Source organism: Cetorhinus maximus, chromosome 3 (assembly GCF_964194155.1).
Source record: "Cetorhinus maximus chromosome 3, sCetMax3.hap1.1, whole genome shotgun sequence".
Taxonomy (NCBI): Eukaryota; Metazoa; Chordata; class Chondrichthyes; order Lamniformes; family Cetorhinidae; genus Cetorhinus; species Cetorhinus maximus.
The window spans coordinates 108463235-108490313 of record NC_135881.1 but is presented as its reverse complement, the minus strand read 5'-3'; the positions used below and the strand labels follow the sequence as shown (position 1 = coordinate 108490313).

General features: G+C 43.7%; 1 protein-coding gene across 1 annotated transcript in view; it reads left to right on the top strand.

Moving 5' to 3' along the window:
• thsd7aa (thrombospondin, type I, domain containing 7Aa) overlaps positions 1 to 23741 on the top strand; it is a 536154-nt gene extending 512413 nt beyond the window's left edge. Inside the window, exons 26-27 of the mRNA XM_078538824.1 lie at positions 17924 to 18011; positions 21208 to 23741. Coding sequence (XP_078394950.1) covers positions 17924 to 18011; positions 21208 to 21292 — 173 coding nt within the window. The 3' untranslated portion in view covers positions 21293 to 23741. The remainder of the gene's footprint in view (positions 1 to 17923; positions 18012 to 21207) is intronic.
• The last annotated feature ends 3338 nt before the right edge of the window (positions 23742 to 27079 follow it).

The following is a 27079-nucleotide window of genomic DNA, read 5'->3' as shown; positions in this document are numbered from 1 at the left end:
CTTCTGCTTTACAATTGATGATGATCCAGCCAATCTTTCTAAAACACCTGCTATATCCTCCCCAAATAATATACCTCCGATATGAGTCGCTACCCCAGTCAATATTCACATAGGTGTGGTCCCAGTGGACCATAATTTTACCTCGACCGTCGCTTCCCGATGGTCACTCAATAAATGGACCCACAAATTGACTAATAATTTTTCCCTCTGGGATTACCGACAATGTCACCTCTAGAACTTTATTGCATGAAAACTGTGCTCCCGCTCCCTCCAGCATACCCAAAGTTTTTCCCATGCACATTAATCCATCCATTCCCGTATAATACAAATTTAAGTCCTCTCTTTTCCCTTTATTGGTTCGGACTGTCTTATTCTGCAGAGCAAAGTTGTTCTTGGTCTCGGGATATCCCTCCTCTGTAGACACTGCTTCAGGTACGTTCATTCGTTGTGACGGCTCCGAGGCAGGTTCAACCGCAGTTCTGCTGATGATCAATCCGATAACAACAAAATGCATTACCCCTTTCATTTTAGACCGGACCTGTAATGAACAAGTGTAATTTCTGCTCTTATTTACAGTTTCTTTTGAGTACTATTTTAAGTCTAGTCTCTCCATGTACTGAGCCAGACTGTCCATATCCTGTTCCCAATTTGTTTCAGATTCTAACCATCCATTTCTCCTAACCCACTTATTCCCCCTCTTTGTTTTATTTTTCTTTCGTTTTTTTCCCTGGATTCGCCTCTGCATGTGAACGGACAGTATCAAATTTGTTTTCAATCAGCTCCTCTTTGATCTGTAGCTGGTCCTTTTCTTGATCTCCCTGACCTTCGGGATTCAGAACATCATTAGCATCGAGCAGCACATGCCAATGGTGATTATCTTGGTTTTCTCCCACTAACTTTAGCTGATTAATATGATACCAGCCACTCTTGTCTGGTGTCGTTAATATCTTGTATACAGATGGGCTAGCTTTATCTACTATCTCATAGGGGCCAGCAAACTTTGGACTCAAGAATGAGGTAGATTGATGTATTCTAATCATTACTCTTTGTCCGGGCTCAACTCTATCGGGCTAGCTTTTGCATCGAAATAAGCCTTGCTTTGCTGTTTCTTCTTTCCCTGTCGGTGAGCAGCTACATAATTTGCTTCTTTTACTGTTTCTACTAGCTGTTGTACCCATTTTTCTGATATGATGTGGTCTACCTCAGGTTCAGACAAATCCAAACCTACCAACCCCTCCATTCCCCTCATGTCCCTTCCTGTCATGAGTCTATAAGGAGTGTAGCCTGTTGATGAAGTCACGGTATTCCTGCTTATCATCAGCACATAGGGCAGAACAACCTGACAGGTTGACTTGTGCTGCTGCACCATTTTGGCTATCATTTTTCAATGTCCGATTCATTCTTTCCACAATTCCACTAGACTGTGGTCTATAGGGTATGTGGAATCTCTGTCTGATCCCAAAAAGGTTTATAACATCTTGCATTACTTGGGCTGTAAAATGTGTTCCCTGATCTGATTCTATGCTTTGGGGTAAACCCCAACGGGTAAACACCTTCTCTAATAGAATTTTCGCAGTAATTTGGCTGTGTTTGTTCTGGTTGGAAAAGCTTCCACCCATTTAGTGAAGGTATCCACTATTACTAGAATGTACTTGTATCCTCCTGGAGTGGGAGGAAGGGGTCCTACATAGTCTATCTGTAAATTAGTCCAAGGCCCTTCTACTGGTCTAGTATGTCGGAGGACCCCTTTCCTAACATTTCTATCAGGATTGTGATATGCACAGATCAAACAATTCTTGACATAGAGTTCCACGTCACCTTTCATTTCGGGCCACCAGCACACCTCCTTTATCTGATCCAGGGTGCTCTCCATCCCTTTATGTCCCCATAAGTCATGGTACCAGTGGATAATTTGGTTTCGTCCCCCCTCTGGCACCACAAATCTTCCCTCACATAAAACCACTCCGTCTTGAATATAGACCCTCTCATGCCTTTTGTATGTGTCTGAATCTACTCCTTCTATTAGTTTTTTCAATTCTCCATCTTTCTTTTGCTCCTCCGTTTAATCCATTACTTTAACCTGCTTCTCTTTCTGGCCCCCGATTTCCCCAATCGGTGGCTGCCATTCCTGTCCACTTACAGCACCTCGTTTGGCTAGTTCATCAGCTTTCCTGTTCCCTTCGGGAGATAGTTTTGAATGAGCTTTCACTTTTGTGACCCCAAATCCTTTCCCCTGTGCTTCTTCAAAGATGTACCGTAATAGCGGGTCCGAAGGAAGGGGCCTTCCATCTGCTGAGACAAATCCTTTCGCTTCCCATAGGGGCAAATGTTCTGTGAGGCTATTACAGACATACATGCTATCAGAGTAAAAACAAAAAGCTAAAAGCTACTGCGGATGCTGGAAATCCAAAACAAAAACAGAATTACCTGGACTGATTTCTTCTCCACCGATGCTGCCAGACCTGCTGAGTTTTTCCAGGTAATTCTGTTTTTGTTATGCTATCAGAATATATGACTGATCTAGGCGGAAAGTATTCCGGGTGACCAACCACATATGCGACGGCTGCTAGTTCTGCTGCCTGTGCACTCATGGTTTTAGGTAATTTCAAAGCCGCACTAAATCTTTCCTGTCTGTGTTCATCCTCCATGTATATCCCACAGCCTTTCCCCATCCTGTACTGATGAAGAGCCATCCACAAAAATGTTAAAATAGGGCTCTTTCTTTCCTGTTTCCTTTGTTTTTCTACTTTCAGCCCCCGTCTTACTCCCTCCCTTTTTCTTTGTTACAAATGGGCCCTTGGGGTCATTTGCAATCATCAATTGACACTCATGTTTTTCTCCCTGATAAACTAAGTTGTCTGCTAACATAATAGTGGCTTTTACCCCCTTTACTGTTATATTTCTCCCTTGCAGAAACAATGTCCATCTAGCGATTCTATTTTGGCTAACTGCACCATCCTTAATCCTTCCGTCTAACAGCAGCTGTACAGGGGTGTGTTCTGTTAATATTGTAAGTGGGTTTAGTCCCACTATATAGGTAAAATGCTGCACTGCCCAAAAGACAGCTAGCAAGTGTTTTGCGCATACCGTATATCCCTGCTCTACTGATGAGAGCATACGTGAGGCGTACACTACTGGTCGTAATTTCCCGTGTGTCTCCTGTAATAGAACTGCTGAAAGGGTGGTGTCTGTGGTAGCCACCTCCAATGAAAACGGTTCAGTTGGATTTGGGGTTTTCAGAGCAGGCGCAGCAGCTAGTGCTTGCTTTAGAGCGGTCATGGCCTGGGTGTGTTCTATTTTCCACTCCCAGGCCACATTCTTTTTTAATAATTCCATTAGCGGGGCCGCTTTTGTGGTGAATCCATCAATGTGGCCCCTGCATTATCCCACCAAACCTGAGAAGGATCTTAACCCTTTTACATCCCGTGGATCAGGGAGTCTGCCAACTGTCTCTATCCTTCGCTTGTCAATGTCCCTCTTCCCCGGTGTCAGAATCATTCCCAAGTAAGTAACTTTTTGTTTCATGATCTGAGCTCTTTTAGGGTTAATCTTTAATCCCAAGTCATATAACAACTGCAGTAATTCACTTAGCAGTTGATAATGTTCCTTTTTGGTTTTAGTTTGTAGGAGTAAGTCGTCTACTTACTGCACTAGACATTCAGGCCTCAAGAATCCTTTTAACCCTTCCCTCAGCCGTTGGTGAAATATGGACGGGGAATTGTGGAATCCCTGCGGTAGGGCGGTCCATGTATATTGCTGTCCTTGGAAAGTAAACGCGAATTTATATTGACATTCTTTCTCCAGTGGAATAGACCAAAAACCGTTACTTATGTCCAAAACCGTAAACCACTGTGCATCCTCATTTTGTCGAACTACTGTCTATGGGCTAGTTGCTACAGTAGGGGCTGTTAACGGGGTGACTTTATTTAATTCTCCGTAGTCTATCGTTAGTCGCCAGCTACCGTCGGGTTTCCTGACCGGCCAAATAGGCGCACTGTTAGTAGAAGCTATTGGTCTTAATATCCCTTGCTGCAGCAGACTCTGTATCACCTTCCCTATCTCTTCTTCTGCTTGTTTTGGGAAACCGTACTGATTTTGTGGTTTGGGGTCTGGACCTTGTATACACACACTCCCGGTCATTTTCCCACAATCATGTTTATGTCGGGCAAATACTATTGAGTTTTGTGCAATAATTTGTTGTACTTCACGATCGTCACTCATTTCTCCTGGTTCTATCCACGTTTCCCCGATCGTGCATATCCACCCTTTTATTCCCCTACCGGGACGAGTGTGTTGATTTATACTACCTATGCCCAAAGGCATTTGCCAAATCATACAACTAACGGGGTCAGAGCCCCGCTTTGGCCATATAGTCGCTCCCTAATATATGTTCTTGTTCTCTGGGTAATTTGATAAGGACCACTGAATGCTCTATCACTATGTCTCCCACACCGACTTCCAACGGTACACTCACATATCCTACTTATGAATGTCCTGTGAATCTGCTTAGAATAATTTTGTTTTGAATTTTCCAATCTACATCATTGATCTGAGTGGTGTTAGCGGTGGTGTGGGATCCCCCTGTGTTCCAAAGGAATGTAATAAGGTGGCCTCCAACCCTACCATTCACTAGGGGTCTTCCCGTGTCATCCCACCGTGTATCACACACCCATAACGGAGAGGCCTAAGACCATCATAGCAGTTTGGGGTACAACCCGGAACTCAGTGGTATTTCTATCATATCACACTGAGGACTTGGTCTATTTGGCCCTTCCACGGTAAGCTCTGGTTTCCTCCCCGACCTGCATTCTCTCGTCTCGAGTTCGGGCAGTCCCTTGAGAAGTGTCCCTCTCAGCCACAGTTATAGCATCTGGACACCTCGCCCTGAGTTCTCCCCATTCCCGAGAAGTTTCCTTTTCCTCTGCCTCTACTCGCTGTCTGATAAGCTGGAGGGGGTTCCCTCTGAGTAGGTCCCCTCTCTTCATTTCTCCAAGTTGTCGCCTGATTCTTAATAGGCATTGCTCTGTCCCTGGATGCCTTTGGTAGTTTTGGTGTTTCCCTTTCCCATACTCTAACCATCTTCCTAATTATCCAGGGCTCTGTATGTGTGTCATCAGTGAGATCAAACTGATCTAAAGCTTTCCTCTACTCCTCAGTGCCATGCGACACTAGCATTCTCAGCCATCGGTTCCTAACCTCCAGCTGTAAATTATCCTTATCTAGGCCTGTGCCATAGACCCCTTGAAACACCGCCCAAATGCGAGCCGAAAATGCAGTGGGGTGTTCACCTTTTCTTTGATGGCATTTCATCAGCGCCTCCACTGGGTCCCCTCTGTCATCGCCCATGACAGATAATACCTGGTCCTTTAAGGCCTCATTTGTGCCTCTACCAAGTTTTTGTTCCTCCAGTAGGGCGGAGTGTATATGTGGGTGTAGGCACATTAGAATTAATTTTCTTTCCTCAGCATCGTCTAAGCCGTGTACCCCTTTCTGTTGCCTGACCACTAGGAACAACTCCCTAGGATCATCCCCGGGCGCACACGTCCCTATATCTTTCGCAATATCCTTCAGTTCTTGTATCCCAAGTGGGGTGGAATATGTCATATTCGGGCCGGCTTGCCCCTGGCCATCTACCCCTACCTGTGCTCTAGTAGTTACAAGGGGGGCCATTGGGACAGACGGTTTTTCCGGCTCTGGAGCATATGCTGGCAGTGGATCCTCTGGTGGAGGTTCCCCGTCACCGTTGCTATATCTATCCGCCCCGTCTGCTAAATCATGGCAATCTATATCCCCTTGACCGTTTTCTTCACCTCTTCCGGGTGCAAAAGCACACAGTATGCCCCTCTGTGCAGCTAGCTGATCTTGCAGCTTCACCCTCAGTTTCCGACACTTTGTGTGATCACCGGTACTGCTCCACTTTTCCTGAGCTGCTCTGTGAATCACATTCATAGCAGTTTTTAAGTCACTACATTGTTGTTCCCATCCCTCCACCTCAGCTTCAGCTACTTAGGCTTCTCCCTCTCTCTTACTCTTTTCATTAGCCAATTTTTCGCACTGTAACTGCTATTGGTTCATGTGCATCAAATCCGCACTTCTCTGTTCCTTTAAATCAGTTACCTTCTCACTAAGGCGGGCTATCTCCTCACTGAGTTTCTTATTCTCTTCCTCTAGTTTGTCTCACTCTCTCCTAGCCTGCTGTCGGCATTCTATCCATTCCTCAAATAAGCATCCGATTGCTACGGACTTATGGAGCTTTTTAAATTTATCTGACATCTTTGTTTGCACACTTCTCCAAAAGGCTTCCCCAGCGGGTTTTCCCTTGTCACCAATGTGACCCGCATACTCCCCGTATTGCGGCCACTTCCCTATTACATATTTTTGAAAGAGTCCCTTCCAGTCAAAACAGTCAAAGTCCCTGGGGCTTGGAGATTCCCTTTGATTCGTCATCTTATATTAACAACTATGAATTAACCCAAACTCCTGTTCTCTGTGTACTTTGCCAACTCGGTTCGGCTCGAGTCTCCCGCTGACTCAACGGAGAGATTTATCCTCGAGCCCACCCAGGGATGCCAAATATGTTGCCGGAGGTCACCGGTAATGGTTATTGGCTTAGTACACAGAGGAGAAGAGTCAATTCTCGCTTAACTCTAAATTCGCTTTATTCACGTCGTTAGATCATCTACATATAGCTTATACGTCTGGTTAAATATAGACATGCAGTTTACAGCAGGTTATACAGTTTTATACCCAAAACTAGGATCTAAACGCACACCCACTAGGTTTCTCTGACACTCCCTGAGTGGTCACAGAATATAAAAGCTAATATCTGAAAAGGAGTGCTGACGCTGGCCAGGCGTTCCGTTCTCTCTCTCCTGCGTCTCTACGTTGCTGATGTAGGTTCTTCCGCTTCTGCGATGGTTGGTCTCCAAAGTCTCACTGCCCCACACCCGAAATCCTCTCAGTATTATACTGAATCGTATCTCTTCAAGCTGTGCTGTCTCTCTTCCCGTTGGTTTAGGTCTGCTTGCCTGATCTGTGGCATCTTCTCCATTGGCTCTGTTCCAAGACTTGCAAGATCACCTCATTTCCCTCTTTTCTAAATAAGGACTCATCACATTTCCTTTGTCTTCAAGAGAGTCAGCTACTTCAGAACTGGTTCCAGCCAGTTCGGACCCATTGACTGGAGTCAGGTTTCAAAAGTTACTCAGGCCAGCAACTGGACTCAGGTTACTTCAGGTCAAAAGTTGCTTTTCTCTGTGTCTGGCAGTTCAGCTGCAGCCCCTGGCCAACAGGATGACCCTTCTGGTTTGCCACTATTCAATTTAACATACCAGAAAAATAAAAATACAAATACCAACAATGCCAGGTAAATAATTTTTTTTTTTCTTCCCTCTTCTCTCCTCCGATAGGTGTCAACTACTTTCTGGGGTGTCGCTACACAGACACACAAATGTTCATTATTAAATGTAAACCTTTCCAGTGAGTGTTAACAGACCTTTCAAATAGTGTGGAGGGCAGCGAGGAATTGGGACATCACAATGGAGTCTGACCCAGTTCTCGCCTGACGTTCAAATGCATGCCAGAGGTTGCTAGATCATAATCAAGAGCTGGAACTTTCCTTCCTGTAAATAGCCCTGAAACCAGTTGTATTGCCCTCCCACATCTCCAGGCAGGTCAAATCAGCAAACACTAATTGCATTGAATGGAGATTGCACATGCGATACTTTGTTCTTTGTAACTCAGCTACTCACTGAGACAATAAGAGCCATTGAAGAACCTGTGAGAAATACATATTAAAAATGAGATCTACCTTGCTGTCACAAGTACCAACCAGATTTTTCAGCATATATGTTTGAACATTATCAAATAGCTGCCTTTTTGTGTCTTCTAACATTTCCAGCCTCGTATTTCATAATTAGAACTTTTCATTAACTGCACCTTAAAAAAAAAATCATAGCATGAAAGTCCTAAAGACAAAATCTTTCAAATTTAATGTGCATGTTAGAGAGTTTTCTCCAAGGAAAATTAGAGATGTTATTTTGTGTGGATTGTAGCTTTTTTGACACATATTTTATTGCTTATAACCAATAAACAGATTTTAGATTCCATGCCAGTACAGCAGAACAGTAAATTTCCTTAAACTTAATTCCAAATTATAGGCTATGGCTGGTACAGTTGACCAAAAACCTTTCTACTTCCAGTTCGCCTGTAACAAAGCCATGAATCAGTGTTTTTTTTCCATAGGTTCACAGTAATCCATTGTGAGCTATAATGGTCCCTCTACCCTGATCCATTTCCCCATGCACCGCAGCACCTTTTTAAAGCTACAACGACTACTTGGACTAGCCTTCACATTCAGTTACTGTAATTGTCACCATCACCTCTGACTTTAGCTAACCCCAGTCTTTTGCCATATATTTTAATTTACTCCAGATCACCATGAGCTCTGCTCTCAAACCTACTGAGATTTCTCAACCATTCTATTACATCTGTGCACAGCCTGTTCTCAGTAACTGAAGCTTACACTCTGGTACAATGTGATCATTGCCCAACCCCAAGTTTGATGAAGATCCTTCATCAAACTCAGCATCAATTTACCCAATTCTTAATCTGCTGCTGTCGCAGTTCCTGCTTGGCACAATGCTCTAGGCCACTGCAGTTCTTCCTCCAGCTCATTACAATCCATTGCACACTTTAGATGACCCTTTAATAACATGAGTATTTTTCAGAAGAAGAAAAAGTAAGCATTAGAAACAGCAAATCTGTCCCTTTTCAATTGATCTTAACTAATCTACCTCCTCAACACAATCCCGTCTCTCTTCTGAAACATCTGTTGTGAATCTTCAGGGCTCTCTTCTCTGACAGACAATAGCAAAAGATAATAGGCATTTTACTTCGGTCTTCATTTTTGTTAATCTCTGCACTGAATGAGAGGATGAAGGGTCTCTCTACTGCAATATGACTGTATTAAATTGGTCATCTATGCTAGGAATTGTCCCAATTGAAATCTACTTGAATTATTTTTTAAAACTTCGAAGTCTTATTAGACTCATCTTTAAACAAAGTGCAAAAGAACAGAATGTGAAGTCTTCTCTTACATGAAGAGACAGCTTCACTTTTTAATAAGATTGCTAGTGCAGTATTATTCATTCAACACTTCATTTTTAATGAATGAGAGATGATCCTGTGTCATGAACTCAGAATCAAACGGTAATCTCTGTATGTACTCTAGCCTCTTACAATCCTTTGTATTGTGCTACAACTTCTGATATCCTGGAGATCCTTTGTGCATCAAATACTGACACAGATCATAATAAATATAGAAGGTAGGAACAGGAGTAGGCCATTCAGCCCTTCGAGCCTCAATGAAGCTCGCAAAAAGTGAGTTACTCTAACATTATGTAGGTATACAAAAGGACAGGCGCATGCAATGACAGATAATGTATGAAACACAAAGAAAGCTTTTAAGGTTGCATACCTCTTGATCAGTTTATTTTGCATAAATTTATCATCTTAAAGGGAGTTTCCTTGTTACAATCTGCAAATAATTTTGACACATACAAAATGCAAATTAATGTGTATAGAACTAAAATCTGTAAGTTGGATTTTTACATATTCTAACTATAGCTTTGTTAGAAGACATAATAGAAAACACCACCTTGTAAGCACTGAAAGAAAAATAGCCATATCAAACCTCAAGGAATGTTACGATACTGACCTCTGTTGTAAGGTGAATGAAATGCTACTAAGTTGATATCAGTGAATGAACATCCTGTAAAAACAGAAAGTGTGGAAATACTCAATGATCAGGCAGCATCTATGAAGAAAGAAACAGAGTTAATGGAAGGAGTTTTAACTGTTTTGACCTGCTGGGAGCAGGGGGGGATGCCTGATATTGTGTGAGATTTCCCCATTAATACAATGGCAGGTTCCTGGGCTATTAGTGAGCCTGACTGACAGGCTTGGTTCAGTGGGGAATGCTGGAGAAGAGGTTTCAAGAGCAGGTAAATCCGAATCCCAACTTGGCCAGTCCAATCCAGAGGCTCAGGGTGATAGGGAGGAGCCACTGAAGATCAGAGACCTTAAGGGTGGAGGCCTTCTGGGGAGAGATCAGAGTTCTTGGTGGAGGTATGTTAAATGCCTAGGGGGAGGTTAGAAACCTCATAAACTGGATCCGGCAGATAAATGAAAAGGCACTTACCTCCTAGGTCCAAGAGTTTTCGCCATCTTGGAACTGTCAGGTTACCTGAGGCTCGAAAGCCTAACCTTCAAAGTTGAATTGGAATAGTCAATAAAAATGAGCTATGCATCATTTTAATACTGTATTTTTTCTTAGAATACGTTTGTCGTTGGCAAAGCCAGCGTTTATCGCCCATCCCTAATTGCCCTTGAGAAGGTGATGATGAGACATATTCTTGAACTACTGCAGTTCATCTGGTGTACGTACTCCCACAGTGCTGCAAGAGAGAAAGTTCCAGGATTTTAATGAAGGAACAGCGATATATTTCCAAGCCAGTGTGGTGTTTGAATTGGATGGGAAATGATGTGGTAGTATTCCCATGCATTTGCTGTCCTTCTCTTTCTAGGTGGTAGAGGTCGCGGGTTTGGAAATTGCTGTCAAAAGAAGCTTGAGTTGCTGGAGCATATCTTGTAGATGGCACACACTGTTGCCACTGTGCGCTGGTGGTGGAGGGAGTGAATGTTTAAGGTGGTGGATGGGATGCTGATTAAGCAAGCTGCTTTGTCCTGGATGGTGACAAACTTCTTCAGTGTAGTTGGAGTTACACTCACCTGGACAAGTGGAGAATATTCGATCAAACTCCTGAATTGTGCCTTATAGATGGTGGACAAGCTTTGGGGAGTCAGGAAGTGAGTTAGTTGCCACAACATTCCTAGCCTCTGACCAACTCTTGTAGCCACAATATTTATATGACTGGCCCAGTTCAGTTTCTTGTCAACGGTAATCGCAGGATGTTGACATTGAGGGATTGAGTAATTGGGAATGCCATTGAATGCCAATATTATGGTATAATATTTAAATTGACTCCCCACAATCTGGGACTGCACCACATTCCCCCTTCCGCCGCCACGACCGCACCCCCCCCCACCTCCCCCAGCCCAACTAGCATTATCCTGCCTCTGTTAAAGCCCGAAGTGGATGAGTTGGCGGCAGATTATGTTGGGATTCAGATTTTTAACATTTAACCTCCCACCCGACTCAAACCCGCCCACTCCGTGGAGTTAGAATTTCCCCACTGTTTTAGGTTGAATGGCCTCTTTCTGTAAATTTTCTATGTGTCTATGATCTTTCCACACAACTGGAAATAGTTTGAGGAGTAATGAGTTTTAATCAAGAACAGAAGCTGGAAAAAGGAAAGGGAGAAGGAACAAAAGGAAAAGTCTATGACAAGGTGAAAGACAGGAGAGGTTCAGAGCAGAATCATCCCAGATTTGCACTAAGTATGGTATCGGGCAGGAAAAAGGACATTTTACCTGCCGGTCGCAATGGCAGCTTTTCACGCCATATCATTCCATTCCTGGCGTGTCCGGGCTCATTAATTATGCATTCCTGGGGAACACGCTGGGTCGCTAGTGGGGCGGCTTCTGATTCGCCTGCCTCAGGCCTTCAGTAAACCGGGCACCATATTTAAAGGTCGCCCCTGCACAGAGCTAGCACTCTTCAAGGGATAGGAAGCTGCTGGGAACTGATGGCTGCCAAAGGGAGGAAACATGCTGCCCCCAAATTTAGCGACGCCTCCCTCGAGCACCTACTGGATGCAGCAGAGACCTGCCATGAAGTCCTCTACCCCTGCTCTGGGCAAGACCAGCAAGCAAGGTCACCAATCCAGCATGGGAGGTGGTGGCAGTGGTGGTCAGCACCAACGCCCAGCAAAAGAGGGCAGCAACTCTGTGCCGAAAGAGTATGAATGATCTCCTCCATTCCACCAGGGTAAGTCACTCTTCTTATCACTCTCTCAACTCACACACTTACAAACCCATCACACGTCCACAGAGATCTCACTCACTGCCAGTTCAAGGGAAATCACCATTCACTCTCGCACACACAACTTCATTTGCCCTGTGGATCGTTGCCGCATCCCGTCCATGGCACCACTCACGACCCACTCATGCCAGGCTGCACTGAAGAAGTCATACGGACATGAAAGGTTAACTCAGTTTCTACCTCCACAGATGCTGCCAGAGCTGCTGAGCTTTTCCAAATTTTCTATTTTTATCATCCTTACTGTCTAGCCTAGCAGGCGTCCTGCTTACACTCTGTCCAGCTTTATTCATGCAGGACAAACTGGCACACAACATAAGAGAGAGGTCGCAGACTGGTGGAGGAATGCCTGACATCAAGGTCCTCACAGACTTTGAAAACAGAGCAATTCAGCTGGCCGGTGAGGATCTGGACCATTCCTGTGCTGAAGGTGAAATCGGTGGTGCTCAACCAAGTGAGGACCTAGCAGTGCAACATCCATCAGACAACCATTCTGTGAGTCACTTCCCCTGTTCTCCAGTCCCCTGCCAAGCACTAATTATCTGTCCTTGCTTTTGCAGACACATCTGGGAATCAGGTGAGGGGGCCGATGACCCTGGTTCTCATGTCAAACCCCAAAGACACCTCAGAAGAAGAATCTGATGGCGCCCTCATTGCAGATGCTTCACAGTGCTCATCCACACCCTCCACCAGTGCAGAGACACACGCCTCGGTGGGACCTAGTTCTAGAGTAGCCTCGGCATCACAATGTGGTGAGCACATCGCACTGCCTGATCCACAGCAGGCGGTGGCAGGGACATCCCAAATTTCCAGTACTCGGAGGACTGCTGGAGGCCAGAAATATGCTGAGTCTAAGTCAGATGAGGAGCCTTTGGGCTCGGTCATACCTCAGTTGCTAGACCTGCAAAGGCAAGCTCAGGAATGTCAGGAAGGGACGTACGTCACACTCCTCAGATTGCAACGCACGATGGAGGAGTCCATCCACCTTCAGGCTGAGGTAATAGTGCAGGCATACCAATGCACTGAGATCAACACTGGTAGGATCACGGCCACCTTGGAGACCTTGGTCCAGGGCATAGGTCCTGCACCGCAAGCTGAAATCCATTGCTGATGCCATAGTTGGCCTCCAACAGTATCAACGCAAGAGGAGTGCAAGGCAGCTTGATCTCACTCCAGCTTCCCTTTCTCCTCAAGGAGTCAGATTGGTGCCCCTTGGGCACCCATAGGGAGGAGGATCAGCAGGTGCACACCCCTGGGCCATCCACCCAGGTGACTCCAGGAGTGTCCAGCCCATCCAAATCCCTTCTTCCTGTGACCCCAGCAGCTCCAGCTCCACAAGCCAAGGCGGGTGCCATTGCCACACAGCAGGACCCCAAAAGCAGGCTGGGGCTGCCTAAGTCTCGGCCCTCCAGAGGACGCCTGTCAAGATCATCACAGGCAGGGCATAGCAGTCAGCCTCCACCTCCACTGTAGATGTTGGGGGAGCACCAAGATGTAGTGGCAGAGTTAGGAAGGTTAAGATGATGTAGGTGCACAGCCTGAGCACGAGTGTTAATCACTTGTACATAATGTTCACAACTGTAAATAAACTCCCAAGAATGTCTCCTTGTCTATGGCGCCTTGTTCAGATGAGCAGTGTGAAACCTTGGTACCTGCACAAGATAAAGGCAAGTGTCTCAGTCCAGGGCGTCTTCCCTGTGCTTTGTGCAACCTTCCCAGCACACTGATGGTGCACCTTCACAGTCACTGGACACATCAGTCATGCCTGCACCTCGATGGGACTTATCATTGCAGCCAGAATGTCCTGGGCCGGTGGCACAGAGTCCGTCATTCTCTCTGTGTGCTACTAGCACCTTTGGGATGCGGCTGGTCCCCCCCATCTCATCAACATCTGTGTCCGGTGACAGTATGTCCCTGAAGGGTTCAGCTAATGAAGGATGCCATAGGAACAGGAGGTGTTAAATTTTCCCTGCTGCATTTCCATGATATGACCTTGTTCACAGAGCATAAGCGAGCTGCCATCAGATAGACAGCTTATCAGAATGCCTGTCTCCTATGTGAAGATCTATGGAGTGTCCCCACTGCATGTCGTCATCATCCTGGAACGTAGGGACTATGGGCATCCGATGCCTCTCCATGACAAGAGCCTTATCACAGAGGGTATATGCACTGCCATCAGGCAGACAGGAGTCAAACGCTCACAGATGCAATGTGAGGATCTATGGGCCAGAATTTTACATCCCGTGGGCAGGCGCGCCCCTGACCCGCACAGACGTGAAATAGCGTGGGATGACATTAGGCAAGTGTCCCAACGACATCGCACACTTGCGCGCCCGCCAAGCGAAATATCGCACAAGGCAGTCGGTAGCACGCCCGCTGACAATTCAGCGGGCAATTAAGCCCATTAACAATGCAATTAACAGTGATTTTATGTGGCCTATCCACATTTACGGTTGACAGATAGGCCATTCTCCCAGGCAGCATTCACGTTTTTGCTCAAACCTCGATCCAGGGTGGGATGAAATCTCTATGGGGAAGTAAAATAAGAAATATCTGGGGACTGTTTTTATGAGCTATACTTTCAGGAGCTTGATTGTGCTGCATGAACATATTTTGCAGCATTTTTGCCATTTCCTTTATTCTGCGGATGTCTGAAGCTCCCTGAGGCAGCTGTCTGTCTTCAGGGAGCTCACTGGAAGTGCTCACCAGCACCTGCAGTAATGTTGGTGCCCGCCCTCTTTCCGCCCCCACCGGCAGTGCTGAGCATTTTTCAGTGCGTGTTTCAAGCTGGCTGGTCGTTAATTGGCCAGCCAGCATGAAGTCGCAGTCGGGAGCTAATCGTGGCCGGAGGCCCATTTCCCGTCCACTTCCAGGCCCACTAATCGCACACACCCGATGAACGAAAAATTCAGGCCATGGAGCCTCCTCACTGTATGTTGTCATCATCCTCCATGAACCTAGCAGCTATGAGGGCTTCCCGAGCACGCCTGCCTTGCCTAGACAACACGATGGCCTCATCGCCATCATATTCGCCTTTGAGGACCTCCCTCAACCTCATCATTGTTGACGTCCTCCTCTTCAGAGGAGACGTGCAGCTCCTCCATCTCCTCCTCAGGCAACTCCTCCCCCTTTGCAGCGCCATGTTGTGAAGGCCACAGCAGGCAACCACAATGCTTTATACCCTCTGTGGACTGTATTGCAGGGTTCCACCAGACCGATCCAGGCACCGGACCCTCATTTTCAACATCCCAATGGTTTGCTCTACCAAGGTGCGAGTTGCAGCATGAGCCTAGTTGTACCTCCTCTTTGCTGCAGTCTGAGGCTGTCACATGGGTGTCATCAGCCACATTCTCTGTGGGTAGCCCTTGTCGCTGAAGAGCCAACTCTGCAGCCTCTGTGGACCCTGGAAGACGTCAGGGATCTGAGACCTACTGAGAATGTAGGAATCATGGACACTCCCTGGGAATCATGCACAGACCTGCAGGATGCATTTGTGGTGGTTGCACACCAGCTGAAAATTCAGTGAGTGAAAGCCCTTGCGGCTGAAATAGTTGACTGCTTGTTACCATGGAGATCTGAGCACCGTATGAGTGCAGTCAATGGCACCCTGCACCTTTGGGAAACCCAAGATCTGCGCAAATCCCAGCGCTCTTGCTTCCTGGCTTCCCTGATCCTGGGCAACATGCACAAAGTTGTGTGCCTTTGCAAATATGGCATCTGCGGCCTCCTGGATGCACTTGTGTGTGGAGGCTTGCGAGATCCCGCAGAGGTCACCTGTCGAGCCCTGAATGGAGCCACTGGCATAAAATTGAGCGCAGTGGTCTCTTTCACAGCCACTGGCAGTGGATGCCCTCCATGTCCTGTGCTGTCTTGTCACCCCTACTTGCCCCAACCGCAGTGCAGCCCTTGCCCCGGCACTGCACTATTAGCCAGCTGGGAAAACGCGGCTTGCCTGTGCCCTCGCCTGAATGCTCATGCCTCTTCCTTGAAGTCGAACGGGCGACCCTTGTAAGCGCTGCATAATGTTAGTGTGCACTCACCTCCGAGTTCCCTTGAAGTTCAACTCACCAGGTGCACACCTTTTAAATGCTGTTTGACGTGTCCAGATGATCCAGTGTGGGGAGATAATTCCGGCATGCAGCGCTTATAATTAGATGCAAATGTATTAAAATTACATTCCCGACATGCGGCGGTGGGAAGCATGCCATTGACAGGTGGAGCACACGATCGCAAACAGGTTTCATGACAGCGTGAAACCGATTTTTGGCCTTCTCATCATATTATCCACTCAAGCCCGCCATGATGTCCAATGCCAACGGGAACAGAAAATTCCAGCCGAAATGACAAAAGTATATTGTTCCTGCTATGCCCATTTACACCTCCTCTAGAGCCAACTTTTGTTTCTTTACTTGTCCCAATGCCATCTTCTTTTGCCTCATGTCATCACCCTTTTGCCATTTCATGTTTTTTGTCTTCCACATTATCACAGATGCATTTTTTCCCTACTCTCCCCTTTCTCTACCTCTGTACTTGCTTAAAATCAATTTCATCTCTAACATTTTCCACTTCTAATGAAAGGTCATAGAAACACAGAAAATTAATGGCATTGAAGGTGGCCATTCAGCCCATCGTGCCTATGCCATCGACCTGAAACATTGGGCAGAATTTTGCCATCAGCGAGCAGGGGGTGGGGTCCGCTCGCCGGTGCATAAAATGATGCGGGATGACGTCAGGCGGAACCCCCGACGTCATCCCGACCCATTTAAATTTTCAGGAAGGCGGGCCGGCAGCAAAATCAGCTGCGGGCCCGCCGACCTGTCAATGGCCAATTGAGGCCATTGACAGGATCAATTATACAATAAAAGGACCTTAAGGTTGGTGGGCAGGCCAGGAGCCCCGGTTTCTATTTTTAATATTTTTCAAAGTGTAAGCGATCTCCCTGTGGCTGCACTTAGCCTCAGGGAGATGTGCGCTCTTTCATGCCCTTGCGTGAAAGAGCGCACTCTCGCTTTTAGGGATTCCCCCCCCCCCGCACAGGGAGCACATAGCGCTTCCCACCGGACGTCACGCTGGGCGGGCCTTAATTGGCCCACCCACATAAAACGGCGGCGGGGCCCGTTCCTCCAGTGGGGATCGGCTCCCCGCCCACCGGAGATTGGGTCGGGTCCGCCCGCCGGACAGGCAGAAAATTCTGCCCATTAACTCTGTTTCTCTTTCCATAGATGCTGCCAGACTTGTTGAGTATTTCCAGCATTTTCTGTTTTCATTTCAGATTTCCAGCATCCATAATACTTTGTTATTGTATCCTGTAAACATAATCAGACACCAGCTAATTTCTCATATATTATACAACTTACAATTTGGCTAATAAGCTAGACATTTTCCCTAATTTAAAGACTATATGGCATTCTGAACTTGAGAGGAAAGTATAAGAAGCTACAATTGATGTCAATATGTGCCACTAATCGTTTTATTCATGTATTCCTACATGCACTTGTAGGGTTAATGGTCACTACATGTAAGGTTACCTGTTATAGAATCACAGTATGGAACCTGATGGGAGGTGTGGCAGGGTAGGCTAGATGAAGCAAATGGACTTTTCTTGCCAATCCATTAACTAGTTTTTAATACATTACGACATCAACTGCAGAAGATTCAATGTATAAACTGGATTGCTTCGCCAAATATTTGGATACCTCAGCTGCCATATTGAAGTGTTGTAGATTGAAGTGTTGTTGAAGTATGTCAGAAAGGTAGGAATTACAGCAACAAGAGAAATATAACAATGTAGTAAAAGATTATAAAAATAACAAAATTGTTTCAGAATAAATCTACTGTTTTGGGTTATTCCCACATTCAGTTTTAGATTACAGCATCTCTGTATTCATTATGAAGAGTTAACAAGGTATCTTTGCTTTATAGATGGGAAGCTGAAAACTTGGGTTTATGGTGTGGCAGCAGGAGGTTTTGTCTTAATAATCTTCATTGTCTCTATGATCTATCTAGCCTGGTAAGTTTGTGGTGGTGCCCCATGCCATAGAAATATACAGGCATAGCCATTATACTGCAGGGTATCAGCAGAGTTGAGTGAGAGGACTGTGTATGTGTGCAAACTACTGAACTTCACATTTTATTCAAGGTAATTTCCCTTTGAAAATATAAACAAAATGCTATTAAGAGCTGGTTGAAGCCTTTCTGTGGTGTGCAGCTTTCTTTCTGAATTGTGAATCACCTTCAAAACTGCAGATTAAAAACTAAAGTCTGCAGAGTAAATATTTCAATAATATGAAGCCAATCTTGAAAAAGCCTCAATTGTGCATGTACTTTATCTATCTATGTAACTATCTGTCTGTCCTCATACACCATCATTATTGAAGCACTTCAAAGAGTCATGGAACAGAGGGCTACTGCCTAATCCTTGCTGAGATCCAAACAACCATTACATTAAATGACATATGTCACCCTAAGCCACCAAATCCTTGCTCTGTTGCAGGGTGTGTGGTCAAATTGATTTTAAATCAAAAACAGCTTCAGAAAGTAGCTCCAAGTGCATTTATAAGCATGATTTAAAAAATCTTAAGTTTTCCCCAATGCAAACAGCATTTCTTTAACCTTTTCCCCTTGCATGTGCTAACGACTAATTGGCATTTAAGATTTTAACTGATATCTGATTGACATTATGGTGTAGTGCCAGTTTGAACTTGTCATTGTTTGCCAGGTATCAGTATTATAGTTCCATATAGCTGACTGCCGCTCCTATTTCTTATGTTCTTCTATGCACTTTACACAAGAAATGGCTTACAATTCCAAGCTTCACCTTCTAGTATAGATGTTCCAAATTGATTCAAAGCTCGTGGTAAATGCAACATGATAAAAATATCCTCTTCATTGCCGGATTCTGAAACACATCAAGCTGAGAATGATTCTGCTGAAATGAACATTCAAAATTTTGTGCAGTAAGTATTTTGTCACACTGAACAAGTCCTGGCAGCTTAGATAATGGGCAGAATTTTATGGCCCTGTCACAGCGGGGGGCAGGGCCGGAAAATGCAGCAAGCCGTTCACAAGTCCATTGACTGCAACAGAACTGGAAGATCCCACCGGTGGGAGGGCTGTAAAATTCCACCCAACATTTTGCTCCAGTGTTAAAAAAAGAACACTTTCTGCATGACAAGTGACACTATTGTGGAATGGAATATGTTTATTCTTTGTTCCCACTTATATCTAGCACTTTCTGTTCATGTGTTGAAGAAGGTAAGATGTAGTTTGGAGTTGGAGCTTCCTCCACACTATCAAAAGCTGTCTTGACTCCCACCCTCAGAGTTAGATCCCTTCTGCTTCAGCGTGATACTTCTAGCTTTTATAACCAGATTCTTTTGTTGTTTCTTTGAGTAAAATTGTCTCCTGACTGACAGTTATTGAAACAGTGCAATAGTTAATTAAACCAATTATAATAACCAAGCTAGTTTGACTTTTTAGCTGAGTAAATCAATGACAATTTAATGCTGAAGCACAAAAACATCACTAAACAGATGTCTTCACCAGGATGGGGTTGACGCTGCTGTCCTTTCGTATTGATTTGAGTGTCAGGGGAAAGTCCTGCAGAGCTCAAATTTTGTTCATCCTCCAAGTTGAAAATGACCATGTTCATCATCTGGGGTGTTTGGAAAGGTTCCAGTAGGTATGCAGGTGACTGCTAAGGCTGATCTGCGCCCGGAAGGTTGTGCTACCAGGGTACCCCAGATGATTGAGTTTTGGATGAGTTTCTGGCTCAAGATTTCCTCTCCTTGTGTTTTCTCTCTGCCTCTGATATGCGCTTGCTTTCGAAGGAGGCCGCACGGTTTTTTATTTGGTTGCACCAGGTGCTGTGATCCTGGCAGAGTTCTCCCAGGACTCGGGGTCGATACCAAAACTCCTAAATGAGTTGTTGTTCAGAGCTTCCTTGTGGGACTTCTTTGACCACCATGAGAGCACATCCCAGACTCGAGCCTTAAGTGGCTCCACTGGCAAAATGGCATGGCAGCAGGAACACAACAGGCATGTCCTGACACCTTCCTGTACCATTTTACCAGTCTGCCCATCTTCCAGCCTGTCACCAAAGGGCTGGTAAAATTCTGACCCAAATATGCTATCTTTGTAACAGTTCTATTTAATTTTCACCCTCCATCATCTAAAGGAGCTGACTCTTCCTGTGGTATTTATTGTTCCACAGGTAAAGATCCCAGCCTAGTAAACCAGCCAACTGATGACTCTCCAGCTTTGGTAGAGTATTTAATCATACACCATTACTGGCTATCCAGATTCAGTCCTCAGCCTGGCAGAGCTCATTGTATATAAATCTGCTGTTGAAAGCTTGATGATTATTCCCAACTCTAACTCAGGGACAGTAAGGGCAGAATTTTTACCTTGGTGGGCGGGCGCGCTCCTGATCCGCTCGACTGTAAAATTACGCTCGTTGATGTTGGGCGAGCATCCCGACATCAGTGCGCCAGTCATGCGATATTTCGGTCGGCAGGCGCGCACGGAAATCAGCAGCGCGCCCACCGACAACTAAAAGGCCTATTAAGGCCATTAAAAAGATAATTAACGTAAATTTTTCACTGCCCATCCAACCTTACGGTTGGCGGGCAGGAAGGTTCAAGTGGCCTTTGCACTTTTTCGGAAACCTCATTAACGGACAGGATAAGGTTTCCAGCACCAAATAAAATTAAAATAAAACATTTTACATTTTATTTATAATATGTCCCTGCTCATGTGACAGAGTCACATGAGGGGATGTGTTTTAGAACATTTTTAAAATCTTTATTTTTTTTTGAAAACTGTTTCACGTACGCACTCGCGCACATGCGCAAAGTTCAAGCTTGCCCTCCTCCCCGTCCGCACAGGCAGCACTGAGCGCTGCCACTCACGTTTCACGCTGGGCGAGCCTTAATTTGCCCACCAGCATGAAATCACGGTCCGGCCCCGATCGCAGGCGGTGGTCGGTTTCCTGACCGCCTGCCCCCACCGAGCCCACCCGACAAGGGCAAAATTCTGCCCCAAGGCTACTTACAGTATCTCTAAAATTGCCCCAGCTGAGATTAGCTAACATGAGGATTAAATCTAAAAAATTCTTGTGTGTATGCTGCTGTACAGTGTAAAATTATATGACAAGGTATATTTGCATGCTAATTGTAACTTAACTCTTTGTCCTCTCTTCTTTGTAGCAAAAAACCCAAGAAACCACAGAGAAAACAAAACAATAAGCTGAAACCTTTGACCCTGGCTTATGATGGAGATGCTGACATGTAGTGTCCCTTGTTGCTTGAAGATCTTTCCCAGTCTTTCTTCATTAGTGTAAGGTATAACGTGCAGTACCGTTTGTCTGGTCTACAGTCCTTTAGGGAATTCTGGGACAGTTTGTCAGATTCTATAGCACTGTGACATTTTTACAGGAAGGTAGATGGAAAAATATACCACAAGATGTCATTCTCAGTATAAATGTAGGACATCAAATGATACTGCCTATTTTTAGCAAGCTAAACCTATGAAATGATGCTAAAGAACTATGTACTTTCCAGTGCCCCAAAAAGAACCTTTGCTTTTATCTGACTAAGATTTTAAGACACAAATTACATTATAATTCAAAAGAAAAGCTGAGCTTTGTATTAATTGCCTTTTGTCCATCAATTGTATATCAAATACAAGAATGATGGTCAGTTTGAGAAAGTTATCCAACTATAACATGAGCTAACTGAAAACTGACAACTGCTCACAGACCTGATTGCACACTTACCAGAAAGAACAGACTTGGTGGATTGAGAACTTAAACTACGAACCCCAGACCAGAGCTGTTTTAAAGTGATAATTTTCCAATGCTAATGCACAAAGGATGCAAAATTATACTTCTATCAACTTGCAGGCAACTGTATATGCAGCAACACAGTATAATATACACGTGCTTGGTGATAAGTCAACAGTAAGAGCAAAAAGGACAGCTGAATTGCTAGAGTTTCTCGAAGAGCATGATCCTCAAAAACTGCAAAATGCGATAGTAAGAAATACAAATCAAAACCATTCATCTGGGAAATTGAAAGCTTAAGTATTAACAGGTTGAACTTTTCCTCCTTAACTTTCCACGCATTTAATTATGAGACTTTATATGTATTTCCAACAAGTTAACCAGTTACTCCAGTACCTATTGCTGCTGAAAACACCCATACCTAACCATTAATGTTGCAAACTATAATCTTGTTTATTCCACCCTATGAAATGCTTTCTCAAAATGGCCAGGAAACCATGGTCCGCAACACTTGTTAAATGTGAGGCACTTCTTTGCACTATATTAGTGCTGCATGATATGCACTTAATCAGTTATCACCTTAGAAATAGCCTCTTTCTAGCAAAAGTGTCTCACCTCAGTAATATAAAATAGATAGTTTGAAAAGGAGCAAACTAATATTGTTTACTCATGGATTGCAACAGCTCTATACTGTGGCAAAATGAAATCAGAGTATTTCAGTTAGCGTATGTATATACATATGTGTGTGTCTATAGTCACTGCAGCTATTTTGTAAAGTGTATCGGTGGTCAGTATAGTTGCAGTATTTATAGGCATCTAGTTGAATTTTTTGAAAAATGTAATCGTTCTTATCTTACGTGCTTATGTTGTGCAAACACTCCACTAGCTGTTTTGCTAGTTCAATCTTTTTACACAGTTTTTCTGTTGCTCCTTTTAAAAGGGCGACATATTTTGGCTACTTTATCATTACCAAAACCTGAGGAAAAGCAGAGACTGCAGTTAGCACACAAAAAGTCAAAAATCCCAATCAAGTCAAATTAACACAGCCAACTTTAAGAAAAATCAATGTTGCCACACACTTCATTTCTTTCAGATAAAATTGTTTGAGCAAATTCCATTTATTAATGCTACATTTCCAGTACTTTATAAGCATTCCTCTTTGTGTAAAACGTGTTTATTCTATCATTCTGATACAAAGTAAGCAAGAATCACTTTTCTGAAAGAAATATGGTAAAACAAAATCATGCTGTTCATCATTGATTTAAGTGATGCAGTGTTTTACTGTCCTCTGAAATGTACGCTTGCATCAGCATTACCTCTTCCGGGAAATTATTAACGTTTGAAGCAAGCAAACCTTTTTTTTTGTTTCACGGTAATAAGAATATACTTTTCCTATGAGACCCTTAAATGAATCGTTGAGACAAAGTAACTGCTAACTGTTAGATCATGGTATATGATGTGCCCAAGGAACAGGATTAACTTGTTTCCAATCAAATTATTTTAAGACATTGGGAGCTTTACTTCTGTTACAGTTTGTTTTTACCTTTACTGTATATTTAGTATGAGTGGTCAGTGTGCTGACATCTGTCACCTTGCTCACAACAATTGCCAGTAAAGAGATGTCACCACACATGAAATTAAACTCTTAGCAGTTTGCTTGCATGTTTTCAATGAAGCCAACATCTGCCAAAAGAATGTGTTTCTCTTTCATTCCAATGCATTACTGTTAATTTGTAGATAAAGGCATTTTTTTTTTATTTTTTAAATTATGTACATTTTCTTTTTTTAAATTAAAAAAATGTTTATGTATAACCTCCAAAATTTTGCAGGGGGAAATAAATCCAAATTTTATTGAGTAATAATTATATTTAAAACAAAGATGTGGCACATGCTTTATAGCAGGTTACTGTTTGATAACATTTATTCTACCTGAAACATTAAATAAAAAATTATCAAGAGTTTTATTGTATGTTTCATTAATCTTAGCTGAGCAGACATGCATAACATTCACAGCTTTATAGCCAAATTCAAGAGAGATAACATATTTGCATATTAGAATCTCACACCATAACTTTGTCAAAAATTCCAGAGGATGAGCATCAATAGCCATTTACACCATTTCTCTAGGCAAAATTACAGCAGTGACCAGGAGAACCCTTGCAAAAGTTATTGCTAATTTTCTATTAATGTTCGTAGGATTACAATCCACTCAAAATAATTTAATTTTTTTAACCCAGAAACTATTTGGAATTATCCAATAATTTGAATTCAATGCCATAAATGACATAGTAAGGTGGTAATTTAGAGCATGACATTCATTGCTGTATGACACTACGAAGATCTAGTGCTGCTTTGCCGGGGTACATGCCGCCGGCTGCTTCCTGCACCTATGGTGATAAATAAACAATGCGAAACGTTTAAGAAAACCAATTCGAAATGTTCAACAAAAATACATTCCATTCAAAATACAAAAGTTCAACAAGAAAGATCCATTCCTGACTCACTACAGAAGTTAAAGATAATATTTGTTTAAAATAAGAGGCTTATAATGTTGCAAAGAATAGGAGTAATGGAAACCAGCAAAGGGAGACCAAAATACATGATAAAAAGGGGAAAATAGAATATGAGAGTAAACTAGCCAGAAAGATAAAAAAAGATTGTATAAGCCGTCACAATTATAGAAAAAGGAGCCAAGTAGCTAAAGTATACATTGGTCCCTCAGAGGCAGAGATAAAAGAAATTATCATAGGGATTGAGGAAGTGGTAAAAACATTGAACAAATATTTTATGTCTTTCTTCACAATAGAAGGAACAAATTACATACGAAAAATAAAGAATAAGCAAGGGGCTAATAAGAGTGAGGAACTTAGGGTAATTAACAGCAACAGAGAAAAGTTTTGGAGAAACTTAAAGGAGTAAAATCTGACAACTCCCCAGGATCTGATGGCCAACTTCCTGGGGTTCTAAAAAAGGTAGCTGCAGAAATACTCAATGCACTAGATTCTAGAATGATCCCAGTAGATTTGAAGTTAGCAAATATAACTTTGCTATTCAAGAAAGTAGGGAGGGAGAAAACAGGAGACTACAGGCCAGTTAGCCTGACATCAATCATTGGAAAAATGTGGAATCTATGATTAAGGGAGTCTTAACAATGCATTTGGAAAATCATCAGATGATCAGACAAAAGAAAAATCTTGTTCGACAAATTTATCAGAGTTTTTTGAGAATGGAACTAATAGGTTAGATAAAGGGAAACCAGTAGCTAAATGTATTCTTGGATTTCGAAAAGGCATTCAATTAGGTGCCATACAAAAGGTGAATGCGCAAGACAAGGATCATGGAGTCTGGGTAATATATTAGCATGGAGAGAGATTTGGCTGATGGACAGGAAATATGGACAACAGAACATTTTCAAGTTGGCAGGCTCTGACCAGTGGAGTGCTGCAAGGATCAATGCTGAAGCCTCAGCTATTTACAATAATAAATGACCAAGACAAAAAAGAGTAATTAACATTTTCAACAATTTCAGTTTGCTGATCCTACAAATTTAGGTGAAACTGTAAGTTGTGAGGAAAGATTGCAAAGAGATATAACCAGTTTAAGGGAATAGAAAATGGGTATAGAGCATAGTGTTGGGAAGTGTGAGGTTATTCACTCTGGTAGTAAAAATAGAAAAGCAGAGTATATTTAAAAGGCGTGAAACTTGCAAATATCGATGTTCAGAACTTGGGCATACTCATACAAAAAACATAGAGGGCAAAATCTTTGGGTCGGCGAGCAGGGAAGCAGCCCGCTGGCCGACACGTAAAATGACGCCTGGGAACGTCGGGCATGCGTCCTGACGTCACTGCGCATCATTCAGATATTCAGTTCGGCAGCTGCGCACCGGAGTCAGCTGCGCGCCCACCGAACTGTCAAAGACCTATTAAGCCCATTTAAATATCAATTAAAATACTTAACTGAACTGCCTGTCCAACCTTAAGGTTGGCGGGCAGGCGAAGAGCCCAGGTGGCCTTTGCATTTATCATGAAACCTCATCCACGGGTGGGATGAGGTTTCATAAAGGTTTTTAAAGTTTAATAAAATTTTTCAATAAAATTCATTGACATGTCCCAGCTCATGTGACACCACTCCCACCCAACCCCACCTCGACGGCAAGAAAATTCTCCCCAGAGAGTTAGCATGCAGGTACAGCAAGCAATTAGGAAGGCAAATGGCATGTTGGTCTCTTTTTCTATTCCTCATGGAATGTGAACATTGCTGATATGGCCAGGATTTGTTGCCCATCCCTTATTAGAATTGTAAAGAGCTTTGGTCAGACCACACCTGGAGAACTGTCAATTGGAAGTTAGCAAATGTAATTCCACTATTCAAGAAAGGCAGAGAAAACAGAGAATTACAGGCTCAGTTTTGGTCTCCATAACTAAGGAAGGATATTCTTGCCTTGGAGGGAGTACAGCAAAGGTTCACTAGATTGGTTCCTGGGATGAGAGGATTGTCCTATGATGAAAGGCTAAGTAAATTGGGTCTATGCCTTCTGGAGTTTAAAATCTCATTGAAATATACAAGATTACATACGTTCAGACATACATATGTTCATATTCTGCAGGGGCTGTAGGCACTGGAAGATTGTTTCCCCTGGCTGGGGAATCCAGAACACGGGGCACAGTCTCAGGATTTAGGATTGAGGTGAGGAGAAATTTGTTCACTCAAAGGGTTGTGAATGCTTTGGAATATGTTTAAGGCTGAGATAGACAATTTTGGTGACTTCGGGAATCAAGGAAAAAAGGGAGTGTGCAGAAAAATGGAATTGAGGTAGAAGATCAGCCATGGTCGTAGGGAATAATGGAACAGGCTTGAGGCGCCATATGGTCTACTCCTGCTTCTATTTCTTATATTCTTATGGACTGTCCTGCATTTCATCAGGAAAAGGGTGCACGACTAAGCATCCCCAGCCTGCAGTGGAAGGCTGTAAATCGATACCATCCAGATGTCACACAACTCAACTAACTGATGCAATACCAGGCAACAAATTCATCAGTCATTCAGCAGACAACAAGTGTTAAGGTGTAAGATGGTCCCTACATATTATTTAAAGGGCCTGACAGCCAAATTACAGGTAAGTTATCTTTTAGAATGTCTGTTATTGCACAAAGTCTGGAAGTGCTCTGGAATGTTTTTGGAGGTGTGGTGAGTACCTGAATTTGCCACAGTGTGTTGCTGCATCCGTGCAGGCAGGGCAGAGGAGTAGGTGAGCTGTGAGCTGTCAACTGGCAAAGATTCAGGTGGCACCTTTA